Source organism: Sphaerodactylus townsendi, linkage group LG07, assembly GCF_021028975.2.
Source record: "Sphaerodactylus townsendi isolate TG3544 linkage group LG07, MPM_Stown_v2.3, whole genome shotgun sequence".
Taxonomy (NCBI): domain Eukaryota; kingdom Metazoa; phylum Chordata; class Lepidosauria; order Squamata; family Sphaerodactylidae; genus Sphaerodactylus; species Sphaerodactylus townsendi.
The window spans coordinates 50,066,675-50,088,821 of record NC_059431.1 but is presented as its reverse complement, the minus strand read 5'-3'; the positions used below and the strand labels follow the sequence as shown (position 1 = coordinate 50,088,821).

At 40.5% G+C, this 22,147-nt stretch overlaps 1 protein-coding gene across 6 annotated transcripts in view; it reads right to left on the bottom strand.

Annotated features, from left to right (window-relative positions):
• The window catches only part of PAM (peptidylglycine alpha-amidating monooxygenase), a 220,633-nt gene that overhangs the window by 50,994 nt on the left and 147,492 nt on the right, over positions 1 to 22,147 (bottom strand). For 5 of the 6 annotated variants that reach the window (XR_007245071.1, XR_007245072.1, XM_048503652.1 and 2 more), the window contains exons 15-20: positions 19,546 to 19,863; positions 13,704 to 13,830; positions 2,383 to 2,499; positions 1,406 to 1,478; positions 820 to 1,030; positions 111 to 311 (exon numbers count right to left, since the gene is read on the bottom strand). Coding sequence is in view for 4 of the 6 variants with exons in the window: in XM_048503652.1 (XP_048359609.1) it covers positions 111 to 311; positions 820 to 1,030; positions 1,406 to 1,478; positions 2,383 to 2,499; positions 13,704 to 13,830; positions 19,546 to 19,863 (1,047 nt within the window). In the remaining 2 variants the exon portion in view is untranslated. The remainder of the gene's footprint in view (positions 1 to 110; positions 312 to 819; positions 1,031 to 1,405; positions 1,479 to 2,382; positions 2,500 to 13,703; positions 13,831 to 19,545; positions 19,864 to 22,147) is intronic. The other variant, XM_048503654.1, reaches the window with a different exon arrangement.

Genomic DNA, 22,147 nt, shown 5'->3' with positions numbered 1-22,147 from the left:
ATACCTTGTGTTAAAACTCCAAGAATTCTCTGTCATGCAATCATTTAATAAGTAGCAGAGATCTCAGAGATTACATAAAGAGATAGATATTTTCAAAAAAAAATCATTACCTGGAGCATAAGAAACTGCAAATAGCTCTTTTCCAAATGATGGATGTCTGATCTCTCTCACAAATTCCCCAGTTTCTGGTTTAAAACACTGAATCCGACCATTTTCTCTGTCTGCCACACACAGCTGATTAAAATCAGACACCATGGTTAAGCTGTGAGGAATGTTGAACTGGCCAGGTTTTGCTTGTGATAATACAGTTTCTGAAATAGAAAAAAATCCACTTCAGGTCCAACACAGATTTAAACCACCATTTTTGACCAGAAATACTGATATTTTATGTTGAAACAATATAAAGTACATACTGTAACTGCTTTCTGTCCAACCACAGCAGATGTGCACAAGGAGCTGTAAGCATACTATTAGACCCCTCAAGTGTCATCAGCTGAAATTTGTCACATCGTATCTAATAAGAGGGAGCCTTGATAATTGTTTTAAAAATCCAATACTCTTTCCACACAGAAAGCTAGCTTTTCAGGGATGATCAGTTGAGGAATATTGGAAAGAGGATATAGAGGAGCAAAATAACCATGTGAGGTCCCACTTGCAGTGTGAAGCGGTGTTCCCCAGATGTAGCTTTTACACTTCACATAAAAAGTCTAATTGATTTCAGTGAATCTTGGGTGCGCTAGACTGCTCATTCTGTATGCCCCATAAGCCATTCAGAGAAAGTGGTTTTACTAACTGAATGAATAACTTTTTATTTGGTACCTTCTCCCCACTGCGTGATAAATATTCCATTCGGTGAGAATTGAATAATACGACTGTTACAGTATCCATCAGACACATATACATTGCCCGTAGCTGGGTCCACAGCCACATCTGTTGGCTGGCAGAAGTGATTTCTGTCACTCCCAGGTTGAAAAGCTCTTCCCAGAGTCAACAAAGGGGATTCCACACCATGAGATGCCAGTTTGAACACCTACCAGTGTAAAGGATAAGGAGTTAATGACATATTATAGTTAAAGGCCAAAACAAAAAAACCCTCCTGATTACAGGGAACACCACACGCCTGCCCTCGAAAAAGATCTTTAAACATACAGTGAAGCATTATATTAATATTCATGAGCTCAATAAAGAAATCCATCATTAAGCATGTCAGAAAGTTAATTTACTAGTGTTTCTACACAGAGTGTCAACCTGTAGCTGTTATGCTAAATGAAGCAGTTGAATATTTGGCAAATATCCTCTTAGACTGAGAAAAAATGATATTGTCAAGTTGTTAACAAGAGACAGAAACAGCTTAAATTTAGAGCTGAACAGTTCATACCATATTCCCAGAAGTAGCTGTACATACCTGATGAAGAGCTACATCTGTCACCCAGTAGTTACCATTTTTATCTATACTCAAACCATGCGGTAAATAAAACCTGAGAACAAGATGAATAAAAACTACATTAAAAAGAAGAAAACAACATAGCAGAATAATTTGTTGTGTTCAGTCACCATAGTGACATTTATATTAATGTTTCTATTTTGCAAGAATTTTTTTTGCTTATCCAAACTTACTAAATCTCACACACTTTCTTTCCCCCTTCCTTCAATCTCCTGAATCTGGTTAATACTATTCTTGATTTATAGGATCAATCACTATCTTCAGATAATACATTCAGGGGCCATTCTTACTATATGGTACATTATGGTATGCCTGAATTGGGCTATTATTTAGACAAAGCTTGCAATATAATTAATTGATAAGCAATACAACTCTTCCCATTCTACTCACTGCTTAAAAAGGCAACAACTCATTGAATTTTAAAGGACGTTCATTTGACCTCTACCAGTTGAAATATGCATACACACTTAATTGGACTGAAGTGTTATACTGTGAGATAATTAATTACCTTATCCCATAAGAAAATAAATCCACCTGTTGTGCTATGTGTCTACAAGCAGAAATATAACAATGGCTAAAATGTAGTCGGGACTAGGTTTGAATTACTGTGGAAAATCCCTGAAGTAGATATCACTTTACCTTTCCAACAAAGACCAATCCAGGCCCAGAATTCTCCCCTTGGGACAGAAGTTGTCTTCCCGAGATTCTGCCTGACCACTTCCCATAAAAAAACAGAACAACCTGCCTTTCTGATTTCCCCACCATAAAGAACCAGTTTTGTTCATTTGGATCAAGTATTAGAATCAAGAAATGTTCATTCATAATAATGGCAACCGATGTATTGTTTTAAATTAAACTCACACGATGTAATATGCAATTTATGAATACCAACTGTGAGTCTGGTAAGTATTTTAAAAAGTAAAGCAATAAAGACTTACAGATTTCTTCCTGTGGAATGAACTACAGCTGAACTACTAGGGTCTAGTACAAGAAGAGTGCTTTCTTTAATGGGTCCAAGTCCTTTCTGTTGATAAACGTACCTATTATCAAAAGAGCTGAATAAAAGAAAAAATATATATCGTTAAACTGCTAAATAAATTAAAATGCACATCAACATTTCAATACCTAGTAAAGACACAAGAGGGAAGAAAATAGCATACTTATTATAAACGTTGTAGCTGGTATATATACTCAATATAGAATGATTAGGAACATATTTATGTTGTGCCAGGGCAGCTTTAGATACATCCCAACCTTGCCATTTAAGTACTAAGCTGGGAGGCAAAATAATTTACCGGTACTTTGTACATTCATCATTTTGTTAAAGGGGGGAGGGGCACCCAAAAGCAAGACCCTCAGTCACTATATCTGTAATGTTATCAAGCTAGATACCTGTAGTCCAGGCAGATGCTGTCTATGCATGAAGCATTAGCATGGCAGCTTGCTAATGCTTCATGCATAGACAGTATCTGCCCGGAGAGGGCAGACTTTAAAAAAAATTTCATCTGGCATTCCCTCAATGATCCTTCCTTTCTGCCCCATGTTTTAATGGCTGTTTTTGAGGTTTTGTAAGTGTTTTAACTTCACTTTAATGGTTTGAAGATATGTTCTTATTATGAATGTTTTTGTTAGCTGCCCTGGTGATGAGAACAGAAAGGCAGGGTATACATTTTGTAAATAAAAACAGTCAAATAGAAGTATTAGAAAAAGAAGATAACATGCCATATACACCCACCCAAAGGGGTTTGGGGTTTGTCATACTTCAGGTTCCTGTCTTTTTTCAAGAGATTTGCCCAAATTCTACAGGTATTCCTCACACTCAAAAGTGTTTGTGTTTGTGTGTGTGCATGCATGCTTCATAGCTTGAGAACTAGATTAACTGGTTAATTCAACTAAAAACTGGAAAACTAGAGAGCAATTCTCATTCATGGATGCATAGAAAGCCACTTCCACCTGACAGGGCATAAGGGAAAACAACACTTGTAAATAGCTTGCTATGCCGACTGTTCAGATTGTGATGATGCTCCTCATATCCATGCCAATATCAACAGTTCACAAGTATAAATAACAGACATATTCGAAACAACTGGGCTGAACCATGGTGAAGTACAGTAGTAAAAGTTAACCACACTGAAAAAAATTTCTATTGCTATCACTTTGAAAAGCATAACTAATTTAGAAAACTTCCTGTACTCCATGTTCTAATGTTCTAGAAGCAATTCAGAAGCATAAAGAACATGGATTACGCTGCACACATTCAGGACCTATAATTAAAATCAAACTTCTGTTTACATATGGTACATGTTGGTGGGGACAAGTACAGAATGAACTATGAGAAAAGCTGGGAAATGGAAATAGAGAGGACAAAATATTTCTGCTAAATTGGCGTCGCCATGGATGACACCAGGTGTTATTGCAAGGCTACTGTTAGCATATACTAGGCCTAACTATGGGAGGTGGCAGCGAGGGGGCAGAACATGGGAACCAGGGGATCCCAGTGGTCTGGGGACGGGGTAGATATGTCGGTAGGAGGGGGCCATATGAGAGAAGGGGGGGGAGATGTATTTATGCTCGACCCCCTTCTGGCCTCCGGCCTATCCCGAGGCATGTGGGCTGTGGGGCTCAGGTATACCCTACTTCGAGCCTGGTGTTGATTAATGCCAGGTCCATTAATAATAAAACAACGACACTCCGAAATTTTCTCGGGGTACAGTCAATGGACCTGGCCTGCATCACTGAGACCTGGGTGCTGCAGAAAGGCAAACAGTCCGCCTTGAACAGAAGTCTGCGCTTCCCAGGTTTTCAGCTTTGTGTCCCACCAGCCCCTCGAACACAGGGCGGGGAGGTGTGGCGATGTTCATCCGGGGAGTCTCTATCGCCTTCAGGGCAGTCCCTGCTTGCACCTCAAATTTCCGGGTTCAAGTGTGCCGGACTGGGAGTGAAGCTGTCAAAGCGGGAGAGGTTGGCCGCTTCTCCCTGGTGTACCGGGTGCGCCTAGCGCACATCTTGGTGACGGGCTCTGCCACTGGCTGCTGGAGGCGGTGGCCGAGTGGACGGCGACTTCCCGACTTATTGTCTTGGGGGATTTCTTAAAAGCGTCCATGCGTGGGACACCGCCTCATCGCTGCCAGCGTGCAGTGGACCTGGTGTCATCCTTGGTGACGCTGGGACTCTCCCTATTAAGCATACTGGCAAAACCACTCATGAGGGGCCGTTGGTCACACTCCTTAGGGAACCCTGCTTTTGGGGCAGAGAGTGAATATGGTCGTAGTCCCTCTGTTAGCAGAGTGCCATGGTCCACCATTATTGCCCTGGAGTGTCCGGGTGGATTTGCTGTGCCAACCCTGTCTAGGGCGACAGACTTATTTATGTCCGCCCATGGAGACTTATGGAACCAGATGGGTTCCTGAATGCACTCGCGAGGACCCTGAGCCCCTGGCACCTCCCCTTCGGATGAGCGAGGGGACAGACTGGAATTCCAGGCTCTCTGATGCCATCGAGGAGATTGCTCCCAAGCGCCCTCTGCGTCCCAGCTTACGGCAGGCCCCTTGGTATACCGGGAGGAGCTGGGCGCCAAATGAAGCAGAAACTCAGACGGCTAGAGCTGCAGTGTGGAGGGAAGCCTCCGTGATCTAAGGGACGCTGGAACAACCTATAGGACGCTTAAGTGAAGGCCTAAGTGAGTTGGCGATGCACGGGAGGGCAAAGAATGCTCATTTCTCATTCCTCCCTCAAGTGACATCTGCTAGCTCTCGCCCAGCACAACTTCTTTTTTTTCGGATTGTCCGATCCCCTCACCTCTTTGGTGGAGGGGTCTACAAAATTCCTCAATTGGCTGCATTGGCATGTGCCGAGGCATTTCCCAGAGCTTTTTTGTAGATAAAGTCGATCCCTCTGCCGGGACCTTTTCCCGCCAGCATTTGATGCTGTGTAAGCGGAACTCGAGGCTCCTCGCCTGCTTCAATAGTGGTCCTAGTTTGGACCCCGGGTTTTCCCTACTCTGTGAGTCCGATGTTGACAGGGGTCCCCTAGCTGCTGTTAGACTCTACCTACCTGTCCTCTGGATCCGTACCCCTCCTGGCTGATTAAAGCTTGCCGGGAGGAGTTACGACCCCCCACCTGTTGAATATAGCTAACTGCTCCCTTTGGAGTTGGGCAAGGAGTATTTCCGGGTGGGTTGAAGTCGAGGCAGGTGGTCCCGCCCACTCTTAAAAAGACCTTTTCATCTTTAGATCCTGAGATCCTGGCTACCATTACTCGTCTCCGTCTCCGAACTTGTCGTTCCTCGGGGAAGGTAATTGAGAGAATGGGTGTTGGAGCAGCTTCAGTGGCTATTTCTGGAGGACACACCATCGGCGCCGATCCCTTCTAGTCCGGCTAAGCCCGGTGCTGGAGCGCATGTGGGACGGAGACCGCTTCCTCATTCGCTATCACAGATATGCTCCGCATGCAGCTAGACTGAGGCGGATCAAGGCGCTGCTGGTGTTGCTCGATCTTACAGCTTAGCTGCTTTGATGTGTGGTTTCGATCACGCGACCTTTTTGATCCACCGCCTGGCTGCCTCTGGTAATACTTCCAGGCACTGTCCCCTCAATGGATTGGCCTCGCTTCTCCAGGGTCAGGGCCAGCAGGTATGGTAGCGAGGATGACAGGGCCTCCTACAGAGCTCCCACCTCCTAATTGTGGGGTTCCTCAGGGGCCTTTGCTCTCCGCGCTCTTATTTCTAACATCTACATCGCGGCCCCTTGCTCTCCAGCTTGGTGCGGAGTTTTGGGCTGGTCTGTCACCAATATCGCGGATGACACCCAGCTCATTCTGTTGATGGAGGGGGGAGCGGCCTACCCACCCTTCTGCAGCTCTTGCCAGCACTGTTTGGAGTCGGTTGCTGGTTGGTTGAGACAGAGTAGGTTGGTAAAGCTTAATCCAACGAAGACCGAGGAGGTCCTTTGGCTGGGCCGGGCGAGAGACCGAGGGAATTTCAGCGCTAATTTGGAGGGGGGTCATGTTGGACCCCAACATCTCTGGCTCAAGCAGCCTGGGGGGGTCCGCTTCTGGACTCTTTCTATTATCAATGGAGAGCCAGGTGGGCCCATGTTACCCAGGTTGGCGTTTTTCCATCTTCGCCAGGTGCGGCTGCTGGCTCCCCTATCTCTCCCAGTCTGACCTGGCCACTGTGATCCATGCAAGGCGGGTCACCTGAGGGCTGGATTACTGTAACTCGCATTTCACGCTGGCCTTCCCGCTGGCGACTGATCCGGAAGCTGAAGCTGGTCCAGAATACAGCGGCACGGCTCCTAACAGGTGGTGGTTATTCAGACCATATCACCCCTGTGCTGTGCCGTCTGCACTGGCTTCCGGTGGAGTTCCGGATCGTTTTCAAGGTGCTGGTATTAACCTTTAAGGTGCCTTAATACGCGTATGGGGCTCCACATACCCGCGGGACCTGGGGATCACCCCTTATGTTCCACATAGGTCGCCCGCTTCGGCAACGAGCAGATTTCTACTGGTGCACCCCTGGTCCTGCAAATGATAATGGGCTGGCCTCAACCCGGGCCAGAGCCTTTACGGCTCTGGCCCCTGCCTGGTGGAATGCTTTACCTCCGGCTGTGCGGGCCCTGCGGGACCTTAACGAGTTCCGTAGGGCCTGCAAGACGGAGCTCTTCCACCGGGCTTTTGGGGAGGCCAGCCGTGGATCTACTGCCCCCTACCGACACTGAAATTGAAACCGAAATTGAGGCTGCCGTTCCATCTTATTATAGCTGGGCCTGCTTTATTTATAAATTCCACCGCAGGCCCTGCCTATTTCCTCCCCCCCCTTTTTTTTCTTTTGGCCTTTGACGGGGCGCCTGTCTTAAACAATTTTATAAATCGGGTTGTTAACTTACAGTTTTCTCGTTGTAAACTGCTGCTTAGGTTTTAATGATTTTAGTATTTTATGTTGTTGGTTTGCTGTTTGATGTAACAGCCATGTTGTGAGCCGCCTTGAGCCCTCCGGGGATAAGGCGGCCTATAAGTTCAATAAAATAATAAATAAAATAATAATAATAATAAATTTATGAATCTAAGCCTCTCGTGCCCCCTTAGGAATGAACATCGGGCCAGAGTGCTGTTGCAAATGAAGGGAAGAAATATCACATTCCCCTTCTATAAATTCCTAAGAGTACTGCAGGTTCCCTCAGTGTCTAGGCCTGGCAATGTACAACCCAAAGGCCCTGGTCCCTACTCCTTTAGGTATCTTTATCTATTTACTTCCTTCTTGAAAATTGAACATATTGAATAATGTCCTGAAGTATTTTGTTAAGTTCTGCACTAGCCCCCTTTCTTCCCTTCTTTTCTTTTCAACTCAGAATCCCACACTTTATTGTGGAGCATGTGGATCCCTGTGATTCAGCCTACTGTAGGCAACCCACTTTCCTCAGTCATCCTGGATTCTGACAGTCTCCATGCCCCATCCAGCACTGTCTCTCTTTAACAGCTATTTTTTACCAATAATATACCACTGCTTTGGGTTCCACACAAGCTTCCTGCAATCCCTGTTTTTCATTGATGAGTTAGAGACTCCTTTCACGAAAGATAAGCACTATGTGGACTTGGATAACTTATGGTTTTCTCTCTCAGAAAACCCACCAAAGTTATGGAACATGATGCCAGAGTGTTCTTGTTTCAACAGACTCATCAAGAAGATGTTTAAGAAGTTGTTTATTTGTGAATGGCTAGGTTTGCCATTTATTTTTATATCTGTCAGCCAGACTTAAGACAAAAATCTAAATCGTAAACACAAATATCTGAATTTATATTTCAAACATATGGTCTCTTCAGAGCAGTATTTAATCATTCCAAACACAGAGCTCTGTAATGTATTTTAAATGACTTAAATTTGATCCTCATACTAGGATCATTGCAGACAATGCAGGAGACATTCATACTGTTATCTCAACAAGAATTTATTAGTGATACTTTCCCTCAGCACAAGAAGCCTTCGTATGTATTCCAGTTTAAGTGCTTAACACTGGAGTGCAGCATTGATTGAAACAAAGTGTTATCCACATATGCACATGAAATTAAGTGGCATTTAATCTAATTGCAGGTAAAATTGTAATTCAATTGTCATCTAAGATGTGGAAGACATATGATTTTTCCCCCGAATGTTTATTTATTTAACTAGCTCTTAAATGCCCACGAGATTGATTTTTTAATAGAAGGTCTACTTTATAGCATTAGATGAGTCTGCAAATCAAATTATTAACCCTATACATTACTATAATAAGAGTAAGCTCTGCATAAAATATTTATACTATAGCTTTCAATTAAGAGAGGTGATATACTTTTAAAACTAGTTATACTTCATTGATTAGTTCATTGATCTCTTTATTAAAATTATTTGCACATTAAATCTGTAGTACTCTGTAATTAAAAATATCCATCATGTACTTACTGAATGTTGCACATATCTTTGTTCAAAAACTGAACAGATAGTTTCCAAAGCAGTTTACATTTATTAATATTGAACAAATCTACATCAAGTCCCAAGTGCTGGATCTAGAATCTTATGATTTCATTGCCAGGCTACAAGCAATGAACAGAAGCTAGAATAACTTTTAATGTTCATAGGTCTAGGCTAGAATAACAGGAAGGACCCTGAATAACACACCAATATTAGTTATCTATTCATCTAAAATTTTGGGAACTATCAGCTGTGTAATAGTTCTTCCTTTGACTCTTCTCTCTCAAATATCTAAAATAAGAATTAAGCTTAAGAGTGCTGCCACAGTTTTAAAACATAGGGAAATTCAAACAAGCAAAGAAAATGCTGCCATATTTATTTCTCAACGCATATAATCTACATTGAGGTAGCCTCTTTATATATGCATCCATTATGCATATTTGCATTATGTAGATCCCTGTGGCCAGAGACTCCAATACAATTCACAAAAGTACATTTTAACATAGCTATCTTATTAGGGTGTGAGGGAGAATTAAGTCAGAGACAAATAGAATAGGTAGGCAGAAACAGTACCAGTTATTTGATGCACTTATTTTCTAAAACAACATCCATAAATCTTCATCTTTAACAACTATTTCACACAATCTCGTTACTGACACTGAATGGTTAACGTAGTATTGGATCAAGAGAGACATGAACAAGAAGCGATCACCTTTCAACAGTGGGAAACATTATGGATCAAAAACATCAAACTTACTGCATGCTGAATGTTAAAAGATAATTGGAATAAATTGGTTTACAGATGGTATATAACTCCTGTAACAATCAAGAAGGTGACCAAACAAAGTGACTGTCTCTGCTGGAGATGTCAAGAAGAGGCTGGGTCTTTCTTCCACATATGGTGAACTTGCAAAAAAATTAGGAAGTACTGGATAGAAGTACATATGAAAATGCAAAAACTAATTAAACAAAAAAAATCCTTTACTGCTAAGACAATGTTACTGGGCATTTTGCTGGAAAATCTTCCTAAGAAGCTTAATGAACTATGTTAATGAACTACCTACTAACAGCAGCAGGAGTAATAATTGCATCTTGCTGGAAAACTGAAAAAGATCTCCTCACAGAACATTGGGAGGACAAAATCAGAGAATATACTGCAATGGCTAAACTTCAAAAACTCGTAAACAGAAGATCCAAACAAGAATATGATGAGAAATGGGAACTTTATTTCTTATTTGAGGCTGAAATGATCATGTAAGAATGTAAGGATTGATCATGTAAGAACCCTAATTGGTTAATGATTAAGATACAAGAATTTGTTTATTATTGATACATTAGAGCCAACAGACAGAAGGTAGTGGATTTTAAAACTGTGTAATGTCAGTTTTGTAATCTTGAGATCCAATGTGTTAGAGTTAATATCAGTGGCGTAGCGCAAAGGGGACGTGATGCACTGGGTGAACACTAGTGCAAAGGTGTGGCAGGAGCGCAGGATGCAGACATGCCCTGGGCGCAGTTCCCCCTCGCTCTGCCCCAGTTAATAACCATACAGTTCTTTAGTTGTTGTATTATTTTTCTGATATATGTTTCCTTCTTTGTTTGTCAATTATAACGAGAAAATTAATAAAAATATTATTTTGAAAAGAGAAACATAAACAATTCTGCTTGCAGAAGTCATTGTTGTTGCCTCCTCCCTCTTGCAGAAGCCTCTGGACTTCTGAAAAGAGGATCCTGAGGAAGAATCTTCAAAAATGACATATAAATTAGAACAAGAGGTTGCAGTGGGAAGGGGAGATCAATCAATATCACCCTGTGCAAATGTTAGTACAGCAGGGCAGGGGAAGGTGTATTCAACCCATGGTAGGAATAATTTTCATGTAATCTTTTTTCCTGAAAAGTTTGCCACATTAATCAATGAACTCAAGACAAAATCATGACTTAACCCACTAGTTGTAGCACTTGTCTGCAATAATTTTTTGTGACAGAGATACTGTACCAAAACAAGAAACCTGTGAGGTTCTGTAATACTCCAGTGCATAGATGTCAAATATTGTTTGAGGGAAATTCAAGTTCGCAGTCTTTTAGTAAGACCTCAATGATATTTAGTCTGAATGGCTGTGACAATTATTACTTCTATTACTAATTCATTTTGCATGTTAGAAGTTGGATGGTTTGGGTGTTTTCACCCTGACATCAGTCCTAGCTGTTGGCTCCTCACCTCCATTTTACAGATGAGAAATTGAGATCATGCAATAAGTTCACAGCAAAGCTAGCAGTTAAATTCAGGTCTCCCAAATCTGTATGAGTTTGTTTGAGAAGCTGTGATACTGGCTATATTAATTCACTGACTTTCTGTAGCAGAATACATTCTCAGAAAATGGGAGCAGGAAAGAGAGTCTATTAGCTTGATGCTAACAACAGAGAAGGTATTAGAATAGGTTCAGTAAAGAACAATCTTAGCTCTCACTAGGCAAGAAAAATTTGCAAGGGGAAAAAAAGTCTACAAATTATTTTCCACAGGAATAATAGAATTGGTATAATAATTCCCGAATTATTTGGGAATCGAGCTATGATTCACACAGACTTGCTGGGAAAAATTCTTTTGAATTAGTTTATTAAACCTTCCAACATAGATAAAAACAGCATCCACACCTAAAAAGGGAGTATGAGGAAAGTAATTAAAAAAGAGTTTGAAACTTCAGAAATGTTATTAAATAATCAGTGAGTATCTTGATTTGTGGGGTTGCATATATTTCTCCAGCTCTCATGCTTACAATGTGCTCTAGAACTATACTCAGTTGCTCAGTCTTCTCAACTAGCCTGCTATATATACTTGTCAGAACATGCAGCTTAAAAAATTGCTACCATTTTGTGCAATGCCTGAAGCACTCATAATTTGTTTGACTCTTCCTTGTTGTACAATAGAAATGCAATCAACCAGAAAGAAGAGAACTCCTAAGGCCAATAATTGAGCCCATTTATAGCTGGTAAAGAACATTACACCCAATTTAAAAACTCGGAATTAGTTTTAAAATTACATGCATATATTTAGACAAGACTAAGGCCTGTTCCACACGGGCCAGTGAAGCGGCTTCAGATCGGTATACATGATACCAGTGGAGCCCCGGGGCCGTTTACAAACTTCTGTGCAGCTCCGCTTCTTTCCCTCTTCACAATTACCTCTCCCCCACTCTTACCAGCAATATGCAGTTGCGTGTGGGTATCATATTGAAAATCTTCTTCAATAATCTTTAGTATGATGTTCCATGAGTGAAACAGGACGAGAATTTCTTACCTGCTTCTCTATATTTGATGCAACTTCACAGACTGTACTCTAGTTTGTGGACTTGAAATGGTCAAAGTTCTGCCTGCTTTCTTTGATTTAATATTTTCAAATAATTGTATATAGCAATACTGCCTTATATTACAAAATTACTGCATAAAAAGCAAACCCTGATCAACTCGTAATTTGTGCATCTCCCTGTAGCTGAATTAGCCCTAACATTGCACAGTCACATGGACATTAAAATTTTGTTTGTAGCCCAACAGGTTCACAGTGGGGTTTACAATGAAATAGGTTCACAATGCCAAACAATCTATCCTTGTAAGAAATTACTCCAAATATGTCTCCTAAAGAGAACTATGTTAGAAATAACCAAGAATATAGTGGCAAATACTTCATCAAAGATGTCACTGGAACCAGTATTGGGGATCCATGCTAAGTGTGTGTCGCCACTTTTGAGCTAAATTTTTTGGCAACTTCTCCCCTCCATGTGTACAGAAAAAATGTCTATAGAGGACTACAAAGATTTATTCTGTAACAGTTATTTGAGAAAAATCTGAACAGCTTGTTAAGCAGTATATACCTTGGCAGGGCTTTGCTCTGTGCTTATCAGCAGGAGTTTGCATTTGGAGCAACTACTCAGAAAATAGTGATGCTTTTCAGGGTTTTCTTGATTTTCTTTTCTCTTTTGCATCCCCTTGCTTTTAATAATTTGCATTCAGTCTGCCTACGCAACAATTGTCTTCCCATAAATTTCATATTTACAAAAACAGTTTTTAGTCCACAATCATTGAGAATGCGTAAGCAAGTTCTCAGTATTACTCTGTTGTCCGATAAAAGGGCCAGAGCATTAAAAGAGTTCTGCAGTCGAAATGCTACCCTGCCTTACTCACAGGCTTCTAGTTCTTCCTATCATTCATCTCATCCACTGTTCCAATTCTTCTCTTTATGACTTCAGAAACTTCTGAAGTATTATTTCAGAGGGTAACTATATTAGTTTGCAATAGAACAGCTAGATTTGATCCCAGTAGCACCTTAGAAACCAACATGATTTTTGGGATATAAGCTTTCAGGAGTCAAAGCTCTCTTTGTCAAATATCACACACTGTACAATTTATTCTACCTGCCACATCTGTAATTTTGGATGACAACAATATTAGCCTCACCTTTTAAGAACTACAGGAACAGAAATGTCTGTGCCTAACTAATGTGCTTCTAAGCATATTAACACCCTTCAGAACACTAACCTACATCTGAATACAAATTAGGGTACGCCAACAACACAAATATTCTATAAATATGTGCTTCAAACTAGGAAGTGTTTTCCAGATTCCATATTTGGCCTCAGCGTGGATTATGCAGCTAAAACAGATGCTTTTGCCTCTCTCATAATATGAAAAATGCAATCATCTTGTTTACCTCAGAACATTTGGCAACAAAGGGGGGGGGATGAGAACCACATGTGAAAGCAACAGAGAACAGACCAGAACACATCGTTTCAATATACTTCTCAGTTTAGAATGTTCACTTACTTTCCATCCCATACATGATCGCCCCTGTGAAAAACCACCAAATTACTGTTAGGATCCAAGGCCAGCCCAGAAACCTGTCCAACTTTGAGATTTATTCCAGGCCAGTCTGTAACTTCTATAGTTAAATCTGAAAGATAAAATATGGAAACAATTGGGTATACATTTTACATTAACAAATAATCATATATTTAATTGTAGAGTCACTTGGAAGGACTCAGCTATGTCTTTGAAGGCAATATAATAGTAACACTAAGAAGAAACTTCTATTTATTAATTTTTAAAAGACCAAAACTATAACTTTATGTGCAGCAGCAGTTGTCAGAACCATGAAAAAATGCGCAATTTTATTTAGAAGTTTAAATAGGCTTAGCAATCCTGACTCAGAGTATTTTGCCAAAAAGTCTCTGATACTGTAATACCTTTGAAGCAGTGCTTCTGGCTTTTATAAAGTTGTGAATCATCTTAAATTATTTTATATCGACACTTAATATTACATCCTATACAGACCAATTTCAACCATGTTTGCTCAGAACAAGTTCAGGTGGATGCAATTCCAGGCCTACAAAGTTAGAATTGATGACCTAGTTGCCTAAGATGACAACTTTCATTCAAGACAAGAATAAGAAAGCCAAAATTTGTATACTGGAAAGTGGATGCTACTTTGAGGACAACATTTACTATTAAAATAAGATGACCAGATTGTCACCTTTTTAAACTGGGGCGGGGGGGGCACATGTGCGCATGCGACCACACTGCCTTCTGGGGCGCTCCCCTGTTTCCCGCCCTGTCACAGGGAAGGAAACCGGGGAGTGCCCCAAAAGGCAGTGCGCTCCTGCGGCCTCGTGCGCAGGAAGCTGCCGCACTGCCTTCTGGGGCGCTCCCGTTTCCTGCCCTGTGACAGGGCGGGAAAAGGGGAGCACCCCAGAAGACAAAATCGAGACAGTTTAAAACCCCACGGGACGCGGGACAGTTTGGTTTAAGGCGGGACTGTCCCGCCAAAAGCGGGACGTCTGGTCACCTTATATTAAAAGCAACAGAAACACTCTCAGGCCCCCAGAGAAGCTCTTACTATTTCTTTATCAAATCCCATTTGTCCCTATAGCTAGTATGGGTTTTGTTCCTTTTGTATAGTGTTCTAAGGGAGGGAACTTTAGTTAGACCCTGTCCCTTTAAGAAACCCCCCTAGAGGCAGTCTTTCTTTCATTACTCAGTAGTCCCCCTGTTTAGTTCAGTTAGTCTGAGGTGCCAGTGGAGTTGGAAGGCTGCAATTTCTCTTACGTCTATGGTGTATAGTCTAAAGTGTATAGAGAGCATTAAGTCTAAAGTGTTAACAAAAAGTAGAATCCAGATAAAGGACAATGAAGGAACCAAGAGAAAGCACAGACAAAGTGGACTTCCTTGGACGGAGTCAAGAAAGAATCCAAGTTTCAGGCTTCAAGTTGTCCCAGTCAAGCAAGTACTTTATTGTAGTCGGACCCTTGTAGGACCTAGGGTCTCAATTCTTCTAAGCAATAAAACTTTTTAAAAAAACTGTTACACCTTGCTTGTGAGTCTCCCACTCTGTTCTGGACGAGTAAAGAGCTATGTTGACTATTAGACACATTGATAATTTCTGTGTCTACTGTACATGTTTACAATGTATTCACAAAGGTAAGTTTGTTTAAATTTGACTAATTTTGTCTACAATTAATATGCAGTCTGTATAATCGTAACACACTATTGAAGAGTTAAGTGTTTTCAATTTTATAATGTTTCACTAAATATTCAAATATGCTAACTATTGTAACTACATGGGTTTGTCACAAAACACTTTCTTTTTGCTTACTACAAAAATTTTGTATTTTCAACTTTTTTAAAAATCTCCTCAGATTAGAGTTGCCAATCTCCTGGGGGGTGGGGGGTGATATCTCCTAGAATTACAACTGATCTCCAGATGAAACAGACCAGTTCCTTTGTAGAAATTGATGCCTAAATTCTCTGGAACAGAGTCTACCATTCATGTGTAGGATCAGGAAATCAAACCTGGTTCTCCAGGCTAGAGTCCACTGCTCTTAACCAATACACTGTGGTGGAATTTCTAAATCTGAAGTTGGCAACCCTTTCTCAGATGGCCGAAAGAAAGATACATGTGCAAAGAGGGTATAACAGATTGCAGCTCTCCTTTTCTAGAACTGGGTATAATCACAATGTTGCTTTTGAATACTACATCATGGATAGTTCTAAATTCCATAAAATGCCCCAAAATATAATATTGTACACTAACCAAATTATAAATCATGCATGTTATGCTGATATAAACGTAAAATTTTTAGGTTTGAAAGTTGACTGACCAAACTCAAAGGGTGCTCATTAATGGGTCATCTTCATCCTGGAGAAAAGTGACTAGTAGAGTACCACAGGGTTCTGTCCTGGACCCAGTGCTATTCAATATTTTTATCAATGACTTGGATGATGGAATAGAAGGCATGCTAATCAAATTTGCAGATAATACCAAAATAGGAGGAGTAGTTAATACCACAGAGGACACAGTCAGAATTCAAAATGACCTGCACAGATTAGAGAGCTGGGCCAAAACTAACAAAATGAATTTCAACAGAGATAAATGCAGAAAAAATTAAAGGGATCTGGGTGTCTTAGTAGACCACAAACTGAACATGAGTCAGTAGTGTGATGCGACAGCCAAGAAAACCAATGCAATTTTGGGCTGTATCAATAGGAGCATAGTGTTAAGACCGAGGGACGTAATTGTACCTCTCTATTCTGTATTGGTTAGACCTCTTCTGGAACATTGTGTACAGTTCTGGGCACTGGAATTCAAGAAGGATATTGACAAGGTCGAACGAGTCCAGAGGAGGGCAACCAAAATGGTAAAAGGTCTGAAATCCATGCCCTACGAGGAGACACTTAGGGAGCAGGATATGTTTAGTTTGGTGAAGAGAAGGTTAAGAGGTGACATGATAGCCATGCTTAGATATTTGAAGGGATATCATGTTGGAGAGGGAGGAAGCTTGTTTTCTGCTTCTCCAGAGACTAGGAGTAACCAGTTCAAGGTGAAGGAACAGAGATGACACCTAAAAATCATGAAAAACTTCCTGACAATAAGGGCTGTTCAACAGTGGAATGCACTACCTCTGAGTGTGGTGGAGTCTCCTTCTTTGGAGGCTTTTAAAGAGAGGCTCGATGGCCATTTGTCAAGACTGCTTTGATTGTATGTTCCTGCATTGTAGGGGGTTGGACTTGATGGCCCTTGGGGTCTCTTCCAACTCTGTGATTCTATGAAAGTACTTGCATATATTTCAATTTGCCCCAAATTTTGATTTTTTTTCCCCAGAAAAAAAATCTGTAACAATAAAATAAAAACAAGGCTTATCAGGAACTATTTTAAATGTTGACAATAAATATTCTGAAAGGGAGCTGAAAAACGCATCACAACTTTGAAGCAAACACACAGGCCAAGGGCCAAACATCCAGTTCTAACATTCCACACTGACATCCCAATCCAGACTTTGGGGTGGCTGGGAACAGTGCTGCTGTCGAGTTGCCATGCTGCCTCCAGAGGGCTTCCAGGAGGTGCAGGGAGGCAGTGAACAGCTGAAAACCCCAAACTGCCTGAAAGCCCCCCACAGAGCTCAATGGAGTTATACCACCGAAAAGGAGGGCATAAGTCTATCAACCATCCCACAGGCATTCCCAGGGCCAAAGACTGGGGAAAGCCAATTAACATCATCTCTGCCTCCAGAGCACCCCCAGCCACATTGGCCTGCATGTTAGGCCAGTGCAGCCGTGGAAGTAGAGATTGCAACTGGGTTGGATATCATGGAACTCTGCGGTACCTGCCCACCTCACTGTCTGGCCTTCCATCTGGTGTAACTGCTATTTATACCAGCCAGGAAGGCAAACATGTTGGCGTGAGCCTGTGCAGTCTCCTGTGGCCATTCCATCCCCACCCAGTTGAACTGGGCCGCCCAAACTATCAGGGTTAACCAGCTGCAGCCCTTCCTGGGCAATAAAATAAATCTGACTACTGTGGTGCATGCCCTGATTATACAGATATACATTTTGTAAATAAATAAATAAAATCTTCTGGCATCACCTAATGATCTGCTTATTGGTTTCAAGAATACTGTTGAAGGTTCATAAGATGGGAAATGTGGTTTTAAATATTTGTGAAATTCTAGGTTTTAACCTTTTGTGACTATAACCCACGTCCATAATGTATGTAGAAAAGTGGGATAAATAAAAAAAATAAGTAAAGAAATAAATATTCCAGAATGTCTCTGTGTAAGATATGATGTAATCTATGGATTTTTACTTGTTTTAGTCTTAAATACTGATGGATTAAGTGGTGCTGATAATATTGCATTTTATTTGTTTTCCTCTCCAGAGCAGCCTTGAAAATATTTGTTCACAGAACGGTGCCATAAAAGTGATCTAAAAAAAACTAACAGATATGTTTAGAAGTTTAAATCGTGGTTAGCACAAACCACGATTTGGCATTAGACAACTGAATGAAGTAATGTGAGAAAATAACTTGTGAAAGTGGTCTACTCATGTGAGCAGTATAATTTCAAATGAAGGCACTAGTGTGGGACAGTGGGTCCTTCTCCCTGATGTGGACAATGCAAGGTGTCAGTTTGGAAAAGAAGGATGAAATCACACTAGCTCATACATACACACGAACACATGAAGCTGCCTTAGGAACTGAGTCAGGCCTATGGAAAGAAGACTTATCTATTCTGACTGGCTTTCAAGGGCCTCAGGTACAGGCTCTCACTATACCTACTAGCTGATCTTTTTAATTGCTGATGCCTGGAATTGTTCCTGGGACCTTCTGTGCACAAAGTTACCACTGCGGAATGCCCTCCCTCCAGAGATTCACTGGGTGCCTGCTCTCCTTACCAGGAAATTCGTATGACTTCTCCTGCTGGGAGGGGCTCCCCAAGATGTCTATACACCCCTCCCTTTTTTGTGGGTGGAGTGAAATGGGTGTGGGAGATTGTAGATTGTGTTGGGTTTTTAGGATAGATTTTCATGGTGATTTTGACCTGAGAGCATGTAAAGGACGAGGAATAAATGTAAAACAATAGAAATAAAAATAAAATTGAAATAAGCCATGCTCTTATTTACCATACAAGTAGTTTCTAAAGCTAAGTCAGCTCCAGTAAGATATGTACCAGCTTTGTTTTCATAAAACAATTTAGAGACAACTGCAATGCTCCCGCATTTAGAGAAAAACACTGAAATCAGTAGAAATGCAACAAACAAGAAACAATACGCATAAAATACTTTTAGTATTTGACAAGACATTCTGCTGACAAAATAGACAGCATCACTACCTTTCTAAGAGGAAGTGAAATAAAGCCAGCTGCAGAAACAAACAGAAAGACAGACCAAAAAAATGAATTTATAGCACTCCACTGGGATTACTTTCTCAGCAAAATGTAACCATTTTCTCCAGTTCAAATTCTGATTAAAATGTCACACTAAACTACCATTACTAGCCCTTTTATGACTGATAGTTTAATGTTTAGAATATAGTAAAAGACAATTATTTATATGATCATTTTTAAACAGATGTAAAGTATACACCTACATACACAAGAAAAAAACATACCGACCATCCATCAGAGTTAAGAATGATAACAGAAGCATTGCTTTGGTTGTTGCTTACACAAATTGAATAAAATGAATTTTTCATTAGCACCTCTGGTATAAGAGGAGCATCATGTACTTCTTTTTTTAAAAAAAGAAACAACCCACCAACTGATAATCCCTTCCAACTCAGCTGATGTGGAATACCATTTAGATTATGAATATTTTAAAACAAACAACCCCAACCCACCTCCTGTACGTTCTTTCTCCCAGTTCCCTCCACCATGTTTTGGATGCTGCAAAGCAAGGTGCCTGTTCTCTGGTGGCCTCAAGGTGGATTCTAATCTGTGAAATTTGTGAATTCTGTCTCTGATAAGAATTGCATTGGCCCTTTCATTGTTACTGGAAACCTCTCTGGCATCAGGCCAGCCAAGATCCTTCTTCTGGACTACGTTAGCAATTTCAGCTACAAGATCTGAATCTGCCTTTTCTGTAGGGTTATACTTGTGAACATGAACAACATCTTCCCTTTCTCCTAGCAGCTTGGAAATGAGTGAATAGAAATCACCTGTGTAGGAAAAAAGAAAGAAAGAAAACAGATAAGAGAAAGAAGCATCAGAAGTCAGACAGATTGCAAAGTGTTGTAGTGAATTTGACAGAGAATAGAAGGTTATTCCTAGAGGCTGACTTGACTTTAAATTATCAGCTGTTCATCTGCTTCCCTGTTTGCCCTCCCCCCCCACTTCCCCAAAAGCACTTGATATGGACTGTAAACCTCCATAATTTCCTTCATTTACACAACAATGCCTACCTTGACAGTATAAGTCACAACAAAAGCAAACAATATATTCACCTCTGAAAGAATCTCCATGGGAACAAAGCCATAATTTCTAAGAGAAACACTATAGTTATTTCATTGAAAAACTGGAGAACTTACCTATAGCACCATTCATTCCAACGGCAGCATTATGAGGGTTGTATCCAGTGGTGGGATTCAGCAGGTTTGTACCACTCTGCCAGAACCGGTTGTTACAATGATGCTTGTAAGCAACCAGTTGTTAAATTATTTGAATCCCACCACCAGAACCGGTTGTTAAATTCTTTGAATGCCACCATTGGTTGTACCCTCTCTATTCACAGGAAGCAGAACCTTGAAGTAAAACCAGTTCTGAAGAAAGTCTATTCATGTTTTCAACAAAGGCCATGCAACTTATAACATATGCCTCTGTCAATGCAATTTATAAGCTCATTTGGATACAATGATATTTTTGTGTCCCTCTAAATTTTGTGGCAATGGATTTTATGCCCTGGATTATTCTTTTATTTGAAAAAAATATATTTCTATCATGTATTCTCAGCTAAAATAGCTCACAAGATGATTGACGTTCAGGAAGGAAAACAGAGAATTGAAAAATTGTTTATTAGCCTGAATATTTTCCTTCTATTTCCATTTCTCCCCTTCTGGCAGTAGTATGTACATTATCTGTTCAATGCTAACAATGCAATCGTAAGGAGAGTTACTCCAGCCTAAACCCATTCATTTCAATGAGATTAGACTGAGGTAACTCTGCACAGGATAGTACTGTAAGTATCTCATTTAACATCCTTTTACGTCAGTGCAGTTAGCTTATTGGCTTGTATTGAGAAACTACACCATGAAGATTGGAAGGAACATGCATTATCCCAGGTTGTCTGATTTCACCTGGGTCTCTTCCCTGTGAGTTCAGTGAGAATATAATAAACACTTATAAGGGGCCTTTTCATAATTTTTAGCAACATCTTGAGAATATGCCAGTAATTACAGACATCCAGAGCACAAGAAAGATAGCTAATATCATCATAATGTGTTCAATCATAAAGGTCCACAGATTCAGATCCCTCAAACTAGAAACAGGTCCTTTGTGCATATTTTTTGAGTTGTACAAAATCTGAACAAGGTACAGTAGCTTGGTTGACTTGAACACTCCAGATTTGCTGTAAAACTCACCTTCCCCATTAAAAAAAGTCACCCAAATCACCATGGTACATTATTAAAAGGTGTGGAGTGGAGATTGGGTCATGTGGCATCCTGAAAGAATGTGATCAACTTCAAATGAAGGACTCAGGGGATGAGTATGTGTGTGTGTGTGGGCGGGGGGGGCAGCATCTCAAACCTGACCAAACTAACTTTCACCAAGTCAAATTTGTTTTTGATGTCAACACACCTGCTTATAGGAGCTTAGCAGGCATGTTTTTATGTGCAGTGCCAGCATACAACATCAAGAATATTTTGCCCGCCTCCACAATAATACTCCAGGCAACTGCTTCTTCCGGGTCTTTGTTGAAGCAAGCTGTGGACAATTGAAGATGCTTTGGGACTGCACAAAGCCAACCATTATATCAGTAAAAATGGAATTAATGTAACTCCATCAGAAATATTGCAAGGAAGATACTAAAATAAATCAAGGGATGAGAGAACCTACTGATACGTAGGTGGCCAAATTGAAACTTTAGCCCATTCTCTTTTTTTATTGCCCTAAAAAAGCCTCTATAAGAAACAAACATTGGAATCAAGTGCTGTCAAAATGTGAGGGGTTATTAGATTATCAAAAAATCTATTTTCTTTTAAACAACGTAAATGAACTTTTTTGTGAATTGGAACCCAAATTCTTTTTAGATGTAATTAATGCTTCGGTATGAAACACGAGTATGTAACCTTTGAGTATTGGGTGAGTTTGGTTGTTTTTATATAAATTATATGTAATTACATACATTTTTAAAGTTAACTTCATAATTTTTATATGCCAATAAATTTTTATATGCCATTGCAAGTTGCAGTACAAATATGCTGGCTCACAAGTACGGTCATTAGA